Source organism: Peromyscus eremicus, chromosome 17, assembly GCF_949786415.1.
Source record: "Peromyscus eremicus chromosome 17, PerEre_H2_v1, whole genome shotgun sequence".
Taxonomy (NCBI): Eukaryota; Metazoa; Chordata; class Mammalia; order Rodentia; family Cricetidae; genus Peromyscus; species Peromyscus eremicus.
Window position 1 is genome coordinate 49,871,741 of NC_081433.1, and position 14,851 is coordinate 49,886,591.

Below are 14,851 nucleotides of genomic sequence, written 5' to 3' on the forward strand. Positions count from 1 at the left end.
AAGTAAACGATGTACCTTTATAAGAATTTGTAGGTTTCTAATTCTTGTTTGTTATATATGGGAGTTTCACTTCCTTCTTATTTTTGATGTTTTCTCTTGTCAATCTTTAAACTATTCGTTCCCTTATTCTTTTCATTGTTGTTAATATTATAGCCTTAGAGAGTGAACCCAGAGCCTCACATGCTGGGCAAGTGCTCTATCCTTGAGCTGTAGCCCAATCATCCTTAAATTTCCATTAGTCTAATAAACGTGACATAATATCTCATTCTAGTGGTATTTTGGATTTCATTATTACCCCAGGTGTTGGGTCCCGATCATGACCATATAGTACAACTCTCTTTTCTGTGTTTGGATCTTCAATTTAGAAAAAAAATAGGATTACTTTTTATCATTTTTAATTATGTATGTGTACATGTGTATCTGCAGGTAGGTATGTGCTCCTGAGTATGGCGTTAAGAAGACCAGAGGCATTGGATTCCCTTGGGGTTGGAGTTACAAATGGTTGTAAGCTGCCTAAAGTGGGTGCTGGGACCTGAACTCTGGTCCTGACTACTGAATTTCTCCACAACCCCTGTTCTGTCCCTTTTCAAAAGCAAATGGCTTGCTTCTGGTTGATTCATAGGAGTGTTTGTGTTTCTGGATTGAGCCTTTTGTTAGATTTTAACACTGGAAATACTTTCCCAATCTATCACTTACATTTTTATTTTCTTCTCGGTGTCTTTGGATGAACAGACCTATCCAATTTTAAGAAAGTCCGGTTTCTGAGCTTTAATGGTTAGTTTTTATTTTGTTGTTCTCCTAGTCCATTACTAAAATGTCTTTTGTTTTGTCACCCTGGAAAACTTTAAAGTTTCTACGTACACATTTGATTATGGAAATCATCTGAAATTAGTTTTTTTTTTCATATGGTGTCAGATAGGGGCCGAGTCTCGTCCCATCTCAACTGTTCTAGCATCTTCTGAAAAGCTTATCTTTTCTACAGTCCAATTGCCTTGGCATTTTTGTCTGTTGACCGCATGTGCTTGGATCTGTTGCAATGTTGTTTTCATTGTGAAACTGTTTTCCACATTCAGTGTTTGTGTGGGCATACTTTGGAGACACGCATGCGTAAATGCGAAATCACATCGTCAGGTTTGATTTGGGTTCTTCTAAGATCTTTATAATAGCACAGCCTCCTCTCGTGCATTCTCCTTGGTCTTCCTTGCCTGGGGTTCTGTGAGGATGCACAGAGTTCCTGGCATGTGGCCACTCCTGCCTGTCTAACCCTCAGCCCCAGGCCAGGTGAGATGGTTAGTAGGGAGCAGGGGCAGGGGCAAGGGGAGGGGCAGCTGCTTTGCCAGGAACCAAACTGCTTTCCAATAGGCAGACACTGCACATTTTACCAGGAAACATTTCCCATCATGCCTTGAGTCTTCAAGCTAGTAACTCAAGTTACTTCTGCAGGGGGTTTTCCCGGGAAATTTCTGTGCTCTCTGCAAAAACGCTATCACAGCTTTCAAGCACGTAGTGAAATAGCGGACGAACATTCGGGACAGTGAGTGACATGAATTTCCTGCATTTTACTTCAGTGAATTACGTTCTCAATTGCCGTATTCCCTTAAAGACATTAAAAATTTGTTTTAGAGTTTTGTCTGTCAGTTGGGCACTCCCCCTTTTAAGGCCATCCAAGAAAAACCTATAAATCAGCTATAGGGCTATTTCCTCATAACCGCCGAATGAATTTGTAAGGAAAATATTTGTTTGCTGTGGCTTGCTACATAGTTTGTTTTACATTTTTCAAATGCCAGCCATTTGCTTCACAGAAAGCATTCAAGTGTCCGTGTCCAGAACGCTGTCTGTATGTGGACGTGGCTGCCAATTAGCAGGACTTGTTCACGTTTTCCTGGGTCTCTCTGGAACACTCCTGAGGGCCTCAGGTTTCTCAGAACCCCAGGAGTGAAATGCCCCCTCGTTTAGTATTCCTATGGCCCTCACATTTCAGAATCCCATGCCTAGCGTGTAGCATGCACAGAGGATGCACTGAAGATAACTTCAAAAGGACAATGTAGCAGTCAGCCCTGGAGACTCATAAATATATGACTGGGTGTACTGCACAGTATATCCAAAGCCGGCAAACCTACCTACACAACTCTCCTTTTAGTTGCCTTTCCTTGAAAATAATTTTCTTCCACTTGTCCATCCACATGTTAGCACTCAGCCCACTAGGGACAACAACACTTTTTTTCATTAATTTTTTCCAGCAAGAATTTATTCACAGACACTGAAGTAGGTACTCAGGGTACCAAGATGGATAATACATAGTCTCACACTACAGGATGCTGTGGTGGTGGTGGGGGGGGGGGGGGGTTCCTACACTGAGGGAGGTAAATACTGTGACAGTTATGAGTAGGGCAATCTGGGTACCGGTAAGAACAGCACCTCTGTCAGATGGGGAGACAGAGCCTGGACCACCTGTTGACCCACACCAGAACTGGATCTCTGAACGTGGCCTCATTTATACCATTGCAACAGAAGCAACCATTTTAGATAGACAAAAATGCCAGCAAAAGAGATGTGTAATTATCAACTGCAGGTTGTAGGCGGAGTTTTTTTGTTGGGACCTCTGGTCAGCTCTGTCCTGCCAGCCAGCTCACAAATAACCACACAGAGACTTAATATTAATTATAAATGCTCAGACAATAGCTTAGGCTTGTTACTAGCTAGCTCTTACAACTTAACCCATATTTTTATCTGTGTTCCACCATGTGGCTCGGTACCTGATCTCAGTACAGCATGTACATCTCCTGCTTCCTCTGCGTCTGGCTGGTGGCTCGTGAGTCTCTGCCCTTCTTCTCAACATCCTCCTAATCTGACTTTCCCCGCCCAATCTCTCCTGTGCAGCTATAGGCCAGTCAGCTCTTTCTTAACCAATGAGAGTCGTACATATTTACAGTGTACAGAGATTGTTCCACAGCTGCAAGACAGTGAAACAAAACTGCCTGGCTGAACACCGGGGCTGGGGGCAGCCGACGTGGGCTGCTGCTCACAGTAACTTCTGCTGGTGGAGGCATGGCATCTGTGAGCCGGGAGCCTGGAGGTGATGACAGCCAGGGAGTGCTCTGCTTGCTGAGGGTAGGAAATACGAGGTGGAACGGTCAACCCAAACTGGGGGCCGTAAAACCGATGATTTAGAACATTAATTTGATTTAAGAGGTCACTGGGAACCATCTCTAGATTGTAAAGACATTGTTGATGTCGACAAGACCATGTTTCAGGAATTATTCTTGCGACCGTGGTTTCATTTTGCTGGGTTTTTTTTTTTTCTACCTCTCCATTTTAGTCCCTCTCCCCCATTTTTTTTTTTTTAATATAAGTTTTTCGAAAGTGTTCTGTTATCCACCTCTTCCCTCCACAGCACTGCTTTCAAACTGGGTGCCTCAGTGCCCCCTTAGGCTGGCCTGGGTCAGCCTACACTCTTGAGTTGGAGTAAAATTGGAACCAGATCTGGAGTAGGGGAGAAAGATTGGCTAGATAAAGAAGAGGCTTGCTTCAAGAGAAAGCTGAAGAAAACAGCCGTGTTAGGGAAGGGGATGCGAGGGTAACAGAATGGACAGGATGGGTATGTGTAGGGTTGGGGTGTGACTCAGTGGACCAGGGCCTGTGTTGTTTCCCGGGCACCCTAAAATAAAAATAAAAAAGTAAACGTAAGTGGGGAAAATTTTTCCGCCTTAAGTGCTGATTATTTTCAAAGCAGTGGTAGGTTTTAAGTTACGATTAGTGTATGTAGAGCTTCAGAGGTGCAATCCATCACTGCATAGTGCTTACACGGAAGTTTTTATTGACAAATTTGGGGTGAGTGAGATTGCAGAAGCTGAAGGAAATGGGAAAAATCCTGTAGCGCAATACGCTTTACAAGTAAATGTTAAAGTGGACAGCAAATAACATATGGACTTAGAGGAGATTTGAGACTCCCCATACTTTCCCCACACTACTTTAGAAATACAGCTCGTAGTAATCATTGCGGCACTGTTTTGAAATTGAAATATTTCAAATCAGAGTCCAGTCGTATTTGAGTAGTGATTTGACCTAGGCACCCTGAAGGCAAACCTTTATACTTAATAACCATTAAGTATATTATATTGGGTCGGCAAAATGGCTCGTTGGGTAAAGGAGCTTGCCGTGCAAGGCTGGGGACCTGCGTTCAGTGCCCAGGTCCCACGTGATGAAAGGTGAGAACCAACTCCACAAAATTATCCCCTGACCGACACACGCTTGTCGTGGTACATGTGTCCACACATACTCACCCATGGTGCACGGGTGCACGCATACCCAAATAAATTGACGTCATTTTCAAAAATTATTTCTTTTTAATCCGCTGTGATGCTTGCTTCTCTGTGTGTAGTACCAGCTCTTGTTTCTTTGTTCTTTCTGAAAAGTTTTTGGAAGTTGAGCTAGAGTCAGGCAGAGTCAAGTGCCAATTTGGATATAACTGAATTCCTGCTTTATAGCTGTCCCTGCTGTCAGAGTGTCTTTTAGACTTCCTTTTCAGGGGGTCGTTGAATCTGTTTTAATTTATGAAGCAGTAAGAAATGCATGAAGGCATCCGAGTTTAGAGAGGCTGCCTTGCCTGTATATCTGGGCACTGGCATTTTGAGTCCATGAAATAAATTGGCAGTGAGTGTTTTATTTACCTGGTGGACTCTCAGCCGGCTCATCAAGTAGCGTTTCGCCAGATATATTGGAATGTGCGCGGTGGTGCAGAAATGGAGGTGGGAAGCACTTAATCACAAATATTTGTGTGCGGATCGTGTGAGGGTTTTAATGTCATCCGTAGCAACTCGAATGTGTAATTCAGAAGCAAGCATTAATTGCAAAGTAAAGTGGGTCCACTGTCCTGCTCTTTCTTCACGAGCAAAACAATTCGGTGTTTGCTGAAATCGCTGCTGATAAAGAATGGTTCTAATACTTTGCCCGTCTCTGCTTCCAAGCTTTTTTGATAAAGCTGGAAGCGTGAGTGACAGCCACACACCCCAGGTTTAGACTGCAGTGCGGTTTCCCTCTGGCTTTCTCTCCTTTTAAGCCTCCCTTTCATGTGTAGCCAAGTGAAAGTCTCCAAGTGAAATCTAAGCCCCGCAGTTCCTCGGGGGCCTTGGCCTGATGTGGGGATCCAGAAGACAAGCAGCTGAAGGCTCAGAGGGCAGAGGCCGGGGTGATGACATGACTCTCAGACCTTTCGGAGGAGATGAATGGGAAGGCCTCGCCTCCCCGGGCTCGGGATGTCTTTTACCCACAAGACGAGTCCTAGGGTTTTTCAAACCAATTGTTTTGCCTTTTTTCCCCTCAGATGTTGCAGGAAAATGTGTTCTTTTATTGCTCTTCCAAGTCGTTACCCCATTTATCCTTAATCATCTGCAGTCTGTGTGGGAATAAGTTTTCTAAAGATCACTGAACTTTGCTCGGTTTGAAATCAGGGGAGAATTCATTTTATTTAATGTGGGAAACCTTCCTTTGAGAAACTTGACACAAACTGGCTTTTTAGTGTCTTGGAATTTAATTGAAAAAAGAACACCATAGAAAAATACTGCCAGATGCACAAATGTCTGCTCGTGGGTTCGGTCGCCATAAGCTTTATGACTCTTTTCTCTGTGGTTATTGATCACCGAAATAACCGTGGTAGTCAACCTTTAGCAAGTCAGTGTGAATTAATGAAGTTTTGGTTGCATGGGGGCCAGTAACCCCAGGCTAGCCATAATGCATAGCGCCATCATCGTAATAGGTTTTCCCGTCGCTACTTGTTCTATTAAGGATGCTTGATGATTTTAGGAGCACTTAATAGATTCGCTTTGTGGAAAAGTTAATAAGTCCATTAGGCCACTGGGGTGTGGAAATGATCTGTAAAGAAATAAATTCCCTCCATTTCCACATCAGCATATCACAAAAGCTTTACAGATCTCTTCCAGGAGCCGTTGAAAATGGTCTCTAAGAGCGCACCACATCTGAATCTTGGTGTGTGGATTGGTCTGGCATGGATCTGGGGTAGAGCCGGCCAAACAGAGCTAATTGAGGTGTGTGCGGTGGAAATTGAGAGCACGGGCCATAATGGTGAATAGAGTTATTTGTCACTGTTTGTAATAGGATTTCCAATTAATTCATGCAGGCTTCCAGTGCCTTACATTAGCCCTGTCAAGATGAGCTACAGCCACATCTAAAATGCCATCCCCTATTAAACGGTGCATGTCAGCGAATTTGTGATTGCTTCTGTGTAACCAGAAGATGAATGGATTCGTCTCAGGAAACAAATGTGGGCTTCAGAAGTGCACATTTCAAAATTCTTGAGCACTTCCTGGGAGGAACATTCTTTGCATCATTGTACAGTGAAAAAATATATATATACATATATATTTTATATATAACCATATGTATATATATTAAAAATGTAATTGCTGTGTGAATCCACCCAAAAGGGAAAGGGTTCAGCTGCATGAAAACTAATGCATTGTCAAGTGCCCCATTTCACTGGTGACCAGGCTTTTCACACTGATCGATGATGATGATGATGATGATGATGATGATGATTCACGGATGTAGCATTTAGTTCCTTCTAGGCTCTTTTATGGAATTAAAATGCATAAACTCACCAAGCCCTTACCACAATTTCAGATGACAAAGTCAGGGAACGGGGAAGCCGACCCGCCCAAGGTCACACGGCCAATAAGCAGCTGACCTGATGGAGTCTGTTCCCGTCCCCCATGGCCTTTCACAGTCTCAGCAGATGCAAGAGTTCGCTCAGTCCCTTGTCACGCCCTTTCCATCCCGCTCCCCAGCAACACTTGCTGCTGCGCTGTTTTCCGTTTATTTCCTCAAACTTGGCTTCAGGAAATTTGGCTAAGCTGTGATAACCAGACTTTGGAAGTACATAATATAGCAAAGAGCGGAGTGAGGACCGACAAAGATTTGAATTCTACCTTCTACTAAATTGGGTATTAAATAGATGATAATCAGAGGTCATGACATTGTGAAGAGCCAGAGTCCCCAAAGAGCATGTGGGAGGAACCAGCGGGCAAAGCAGCAGATGTCTTTTATAAGGTCATCATATCAAGGTCAAGCAACAAGAGTTGTGCCATTAAAGCTAGGTCTTAAGGCAGGATTCAAAAAGACACATAAAGGCATCAGTATTTCCGGAAGGCTCAACTCATGCCTTCCAAGGATGCTGACATTCAGCGCCATTTTACTTAGCATCGTGTGGACCAAGCCCAGACAAGATGACTGCCGAATGGCATCTCAAGAGAAAGAATTCCTGTTTGTCTTCATTCAAGCAGAAATATTTAGCAAAGAGGTTTGGCTAGACTGATTATAAAACAAGCTAATTGTTGGAAACTATTATAAAGTTTTGTTCCCGTCAAGAGTATTAGAGGTTGATCTTCTTTTGTATATATGAGGGGAGTGTGGAGAACATGAGCACGTGTACTGCTTTACTTTCTCGGAAAAATTAAACTTAAAAAGAAAATCAGCCGTTGTACGGCTGTTTTACATATAGCTGTGTGTCTACCTTCTGTCCCGTTTTCTATTTACTGCTAGCCTCGTCTGCCTGGACCACAGTGTGACACAGCCCCCTTGTACTTCACACCGGTGACTGTTGCTCGCAGGGAGCCATCGATCCAAGACCGTTAACAGTGTCGTTCAAGACCCACTGTAAACTTGACACTACTGGCCTCTCTTGAACCTTCTGTTGCTAATGCTCTCCCCATGCCTGTGTCTCTGCTGGTGTTCCTTGATGGTACTATTCCCTCTGGGTGGAATGCTCCCCATTTTTCTCTTTACCCCCCTACCCCAACTTTGCTTAGCCAACCCCTTAGGCTTCCACAAAGACTTAGGGAAATATTTCATTTCTTTCCATCTGCTAAGCCCCGAATTCTCTCTTCCCATTAGTAGTGGGCATTTCCATCATTGACTTTACACCATTGGATTATCATTACTTTACACCATTGGATTATCATTACTTGTCCCTCAAGGGGGAACTATGCATTATTCCTTTAAAAGTCTTTAGCACTGCATATTGCCCGGTTTAAAAAAAAAAAAAAAAAAAAAAAAAAAAAAAGGTAAAAGTTTGATGAGTGTGTTTTGCATGGATAGATACCTAGATGAAGACAGGAGGAGCAGAAGGCTGTAATCCAATTCTGTGAATTATTAGAGATGTATTTGACTCAAGACGTTTATCCTCTGTATCAGTGATAGGAAGCAGTACTCTGGGGAGGCCAGAAACCTTCAAGTGCTGACTGATGTTCACGAACGTTGGGAAGTGTCATACTGAATTCGTTGGATGATTAAGTAGTCTTGGAGTTGCACACATTTTTTAACTTTGCCTTTTAAAACCAGTCTGCAATGTTTACAATCTCGTCTCTTTGCTTCTCGGCCTCACAGTGCTATTTAGCCAGGAAGAGCATGTTCAATACCTTAAATTGTAAAAGACCATGTCTGAAAAAAAGTGTGGATTGTAAAGCCTGAGAGGGCATGCTCTGGATTCCTTTCTGTTGCTGTGATAACCATCTTGGCCAAAAGCAACAAGTAACGGATTTATTTGGCTTACCCCCTGGGTAATAGTCAAAGAGAATGTGAAAGAGAAACCATGGAGGAAAGTTGATGGCTGACTTGCTCACAGGATCCTCTAGCCACCTTTCTTATACAGCTCAGGACGACATGTTCATGAAATGGTGCTGCCTGAAGTGGGCTGGACCCTCTTGTATCAATTAGCAATCAAGAAGAATCCCACACAGACCAGCCCTTAACAATCAGGACAGCCCCACACAGACCAACCCTTAACAATCAGAACAGCTCCACACAGACCAGCCCTTAACAATCAGGATAGCCCCACACAGACCAACCTGTAGCAATCAAGATAGCCCCACACAGACCAACCTGTAGCAATCAAGATAGCCCCACACAGACTAATCCTTAACAATCAAGACAATCCCTCACAGACGAACCTTTAGCAGTCAAGACAGTCACCAATGACACCCACAGACCAACCTCATAAGTGCTCAACTGAGACTTTTTCAGGTGACTTTTGGCTGTACCAAGTAGTCCTGACTAGTATGCTCAGGCTCCGGGGTAGTCTTAACTGCTGTATTCCATACTTGAGCATAGAAAGTCTTAATAAATGCATACTGAGTTTATAAAAGATTAAGTCCTGGTGCTCACATTTAAAGCCACATCAGGAAAATGTTTGCCCAAAATCTAATTTGCTTAAAAGAAGTTAGGAAGTTGATAAATTAGGCTTTGGTTTAAATTTTTCTTCTCCAGCCTTATCACCTATCCTGATGAATAAATCATTCATATAAAAACTGTTTGGTTTTTATGAATTTTTGAATTTCATTCCAGGAAACAGACTTAGGCAATAATCCCAGGCAAACAAAACCAAAGCTTCACTATATTACATAGAGGCTGTACGGTGGATAATACAGAGATACCATGCTCTTTGTATCTGTATTATAGTCAGTGTAATTAGGTTTTTATGGAAGATTTTCTTATAAGGGCCAAGTTGGTGGATTTGATCTTGACTTAAAGACAACAACAACGGAATCGTATTTTCAGAGTCTGACTGCTCTTTCATTGAAATCCCTCCCTCCTTTCTTTCAGGGTATACCTCAGTTACCATGTGCCAAAGCATTATATAACTACGAAGGAAAAGAGCCTGGAGACCTGAAGTTCAGCAAAGGCGACATCATCATTTTGCGCAGACAAGTGGATGAAAACTGGTACCACGGGGAGGTCAACGGGGTCCACGGCTTCTTCCCCACCAACTTTGTGCAGATCCTCAAACCTTTACCTCAGCCCCCGCCCCAGTGCAAAGCACTTTATGACTTCGAAGTGAAAGACAAGGAAGCGGACAAGGACTGCCTTCCCTTCGCAAAGGTGAGGTACCCACAAGCTTGCGTTCAGCTTCCCTCCTTACTCCTGCACACCTGGAACATGGCTGGTATTTCATCTCGCTAAAAGGGGAAATAGTTTGTGTGCACTCTGTCAGTGAGCTTCTAAAGATACCAGGAAGCCGTCCTCAGGCCACTAGGAAAGTAATTTTGTGTGTAGACTTCTATGACGGGCCATTTGGGCCGACGATCTTTGTAGCTTCATTTTCCTGTTTAGAGTGGGTTTATTTCTGAACCACTTTGAAGGGGGGAGGCGTGTGCTATCCAGGGATGCTGAAGTCCAATTCCAAAGAACAAATGAAACATCATTGCTTCTTACTTTCCATGTAAATTTCTGTGCTTAAAAGCACACAGGAATATATTTACTGAATTGATAAGATGGTTTGGAATTTTAAACAGCAAACAATGTTTTTGTGAAGCGAAGCTGTAGAAGGTATATTCCGGTGAGCATTTGCTGTGTTATCAAAGACAGCAAGAACTATCTGAGAACAATTTAAACAGACGTCCAAGATGCTAGGGGGATGGCCTTGGAGTTGCCATTTACTGCTCTAAAAACAAGCAGCTGGCCTCTTGGTAGAAGGTTGTAGTTTCACAGATGTCTAGGAGGACGTGAGGGTTCAGTGAGATGTCTCAGTTGGTGAAGACACTTGCTGATAAGTGACCTGAGTTTGCTCACCAGGACTCACGTGGTAGGAAAAGGCCACCTCAGCCTAGCTGTCCTCTGACGTCCACGTGCACACTGTGGCTTGTCCCCCACCGCCACTACAGTGAGTGAAATAACGCCATTTGAAAGACATCGGGTAAACTGGCAGTCCTGTTCAGTTTAGGAAAACATTATTCTATTTTGTGTACTAAAGCTATGTTACAGAATTTATATTCATCTACTATTAAAACTTCGGTCCCTTTATTGAGGATGCTAACTAGGTGATAAATTTAATGTGACTGAGAGACTCAGGATCTGTTGTTTCTTCAGGATGACGTGCTGACTGTGATCCGCAGAGTGGATGAAAACTGGGCTGAGGGGATGCTGGCAGATAAAATAGGAATATTTCCAATTTCGTATGTTGAGGTAAGTTAATTTGTACCCTCTTGCATCATGTTCAGCTTAGTTAGTAAATCTTAATTATGCAAAGGAGGCGGTAAGAGCTCCTTGTGGCACAGGGCACCGGCAGTGGCTTTGAAAGGCTCTGTGGTTGGATTAGGAGGGCTTCCTTCCCTGTGGCCTTGATGACTGAAGATCGTAAAATGTGATTCATTGTCTCACTTCTGCAAGCATCCCTGCGACTCAGTCCATTGCCTATGCCCATCTGATTCCTGCCTTGAGTGAGGATCAGAAACTTTGTAAAGCCCACGAAACGTGAGATGTTAATATATTCATTTTATTTGTTCACTCATTTCTTATTTTTTATTATATTTATTTTGTGTGTGCGTGTGTGTGTGTGTGTGTGTGTGTGTGTGTGTGTGTGTGTGTGTGTGTAAGTAGTAGGTCAGAGGACACCACTGGGGATCCATTACTTTGGACCCAAAGGATGGAACTCTGGGGGTTAACTCAAGGGCGAGCACCTTTTATCCACCCTTGTTTACTTACTTCTTTCATAATTTGCCACATCATCAGAACTAGAATAGTGATTCCCAGGGTCGTTCTTTGATACTGAATGAATGACTCCTTCTCCGCCATACCCCAGTAATGTGTTAGTCCCCTTTGTCATTAGTTAGCATTGTTCAGAAAGCTTTCGACCAAATCTGACATAAGTGATATCTTTTTAAAGAGTATACAGGGAATTGCATACTCATATCACTCTCAACAAAATCAAATTTAAGAATGAAGTAGGGGTGGGGGTGGGGGACACAGACGGAAGGACAGACGGGATGGGGGAGGGTGGGGGGATGGGACGGGGACGGTGGATGGGACGGGCGGACGGGAGAGATGGTTCAGCCAGTAAAGTGCTTGCCACATACGCATGAGGACCTGAGTTTGATCCCGAACACCCACTTAAAGAAGATGAGCTCAACAATGCACACCTGCAATCCTGGCTATCATGGAACCGCGGGGGTTTGCTGGTGGCCAGCATGGGCTCAGTAAGAGATTCTGCCTCCATAAGGCAGAGCAGAAATGGAGGAAGATGGCCAATGTCAGTCTCTGGCTTCCATATGTACACACGTCCATGGGCACCCCTATGCAGACACACACACACACACACACACACACACACAAAAAAAATGAACTGGGAAGTTAGAGTTCAGAGCAGACACTCATTACATCATATGCCCCGAAGTGTCAGCTGGTAATATGCATTTCTTGCTGAAAACAAAATTGAAGGTGTTCTTTGAAGAGCGAACCCACCGAAGCCCAAACAACCACTCCGGGTCACCGAGGTCAAGGGAGACTTCTGGAAAGAAGCTGCTGTCTTGTGGATGTGTAAATAGATGTTAACTAGGAGAGATGAGAAGAGCATTTACTGTAAGCAGGAAGAACACCCAGGTGGAGAGGCCTGTGTATACAGAAGCCAAAAGGCAAGAGAGATCTCAGACCACCTTCTGGGGAATTAAAGGCAGTTCTGCTGTTTAAAACATCAAAGTGTCTATCTTGAGCATGTAAAAACAAAACAAAACCTCAAATCACTTATCCCGCCATCTTTTTATCTGAGACGTTTCTTTTGTCAAGATTTGAAGGCTAAAATGGCAAACTGTGTCACTGTAGACGGCACTCGGTGTCTTCCGTAGACGGTGAGATTGCTGGAGTTTCACAAAGCATAGACGTGTGTGCTGTGTATCCATGTAACCCAGGCTAGGCAGAGCTTTTGAGTGCCATCCACACATTTAGATGTTCCTCTTTATTGAGATGTTTCCTCCTGCACTAGAAGAAGACAGCAGAAAAAAATATGTACCCTTCACAAGCAACCCTTTCAGTAGAATATTTGTGTACATCCTAATTGTGGGTTGTGGAAAACTACTGGCATCTCCAGGTATTTGAATAGTTACGCTAAAGTGCGTGAGCAAGCACAGCTTTAGTAAAGAGCCTGTCCTTACTTGTCAGGTGTTAGCACTGTTCATGCCGATGCTTGGTCTGGCGTGCCTGAAAGGTATTGCTACGTGTTGTTTTTGTTGTTGTTGACAAAGGGCAGGTGTAGAATCGTTCAACAGGCATAAAAAGATCCACCCACAGAAAGGCCAGAGTCACTCAAAGTTAGTGGAGTCATAGGATTGTTTACTCGGACTTAAGTTGGAAAAGGTAAACTTCTACACAGGGAGTAAGTGTTTTCATCCCCCACCCCATGGCTGCCCCCCGCCCCCAGCCATGAACGTTTTCCTTATTTGAACCAGAACCTTTCTAGTGAAGACATGAATCTAATCATCTGTCTGCCGGAGCCTGTGAACAGGCTTTGATGTCAAGCTGTCACACTGGAACTCCCTGTGGGGGAGCAGAGCGTCTGGGGCTGAGTGACACCTGGTTCAGCCTTCGGGGGCCTAAGTGGAGGCAGATTTCAATCACAGCCAGCCCAAACCCAGATCTCTCAGCTGTGGACAGTGTCTCAGGACAGTGTCAGATGAGAAAAAAACAAAGTATACAGACCCAAAAAAAAAAAAAAAAAAAAGAGGCTTTTTCCTAAATAATGCTTTTTCTTGCTCTGTTAACCTTTCCTGTTTGGCTGGCTTGAGAACACAGAGCATGCCTACTTTAAACACAGCTGTACTACAAAAGTTCACTTGTAGATTTTTTTTTTTTTTTTAAGGATGGGATGGGGGTGGGAACGGGACCTCTCTATGTAGCCCAGGCTGTCCTGGAAGTCACTGGAATTCAAGCTGACTTTGAACTCACCACCTGCCTGCTTCAGCCTCCTAAGTGCTGGGTTTATAGGTGTGTACCACCATGCTTAATATTTTTTCTTGTATCTCATGAACCGACATATCGCCCTTAGTCTGCCAGACTAAGCAACGGTCAAATAAACGGCCATTGTCACCATGCACAATGACGGGATACTCTCAGAACTGAATTTCGAGTCTTCTCAGAACCATGTCTTTCCTTGCACGGTCCTGCTAGCAAACCCACTCCAAATCCTATCAAAGATTGACTAGAGGGCTGAGAATGAAATTCAACAGATAGAGTGCTTGTCTAACATGCCTGAGTTTGAGCCCCGCACTGCGTAAAACCCGCTTACAGTGGTATACGCATGTCATCTCAGCACCGGGGAGAGGTGGCGGGAATACCCGAAATCCAAGTCTGAGTCCAAGTTGGAATATGTGAGACCCTGCCATTTCCTTGGAGTTCCTGTCTAACTCTTATGACAAGAATTCTTGCCAGGTGGTGGTGGCCCACACATTTAATCCCAGCATTTGGGAGACAGAGGCAGGCAGATCTCTGTGAGTTCAAGGCCAGCCTGGTCTACAGAGAGATTTCCAGGACAGGCTCCAAAGACACAGAGAAACCCTGCCTGGAAAAACTAAAAGAAAAATAGAATTCTTTTGCTTAAATCTGATTCACTCTTCCCTCTCAAGACAGTCTCTTATCAGGTCCCTGTGTGGCCACACCTTCTCGGTTGGACATGGTGTTCTGTATAGACAGTCTCTTCTTTGACTTGAGCAACCCGGAAAGCACCTAGGGATAAGAGATTTTTATGGGAGCCCAGGGAATTCTTGAAGACACCACCCTAGGATATGTATCAAGGACTGATTTACAGTCAGAAGGAAGACATTAGTACCCTATTTCTCTTTCTTCAGATATGCCAATTGTCTGCAAAATAGACGAGGAGATTTTAGCAACCCCATTAATTCTGGGCTGACTCGCTTGGTTTTAGCAGTCATTGGACAAGGATGGCATGATTCTCGGCAGGCAGAAAGTTTGATTGAAGACAATTGCTACATACGGACTTTGGGGCGTTTCTCAGTCGTTAGTGTAGAAGAATATTGAACTCCACGTTTTTATTGTGTTTCTCCTTTGAGTTTGA

The 14,851-nt window shown here is 43.8% G+C and overlaps 1 protein-coding gene across 2 annotated transcripts in view; it reads left to right on the forward strand.

The window, feature by feature from the left end:
- The window catches only part of Sh3rf1 (SH3 domain containing ring finger 1), a 161,151-nt gene that overhangs the window by 93,601 nt on the left and 52,699 nt on the right, over window positions 1–14,851 (forward strand). For both annotated transcript variants that reach the window (XM_059244219.1, XM_059244220.1), the window contains 2 exons: window positions 9,616–9,891; window positions 10,879–10,974. In XM_059244219.1, the coding sequence (XP_059100202.1) occupies window positions 9,616–9,891; window positions 10,879–10,974 (372 nt within the window). The remainder of the gene's footprint in view (window positions 1–9,615; window positions 9,892–10,878; window positions 10,975–14,851) is intronic.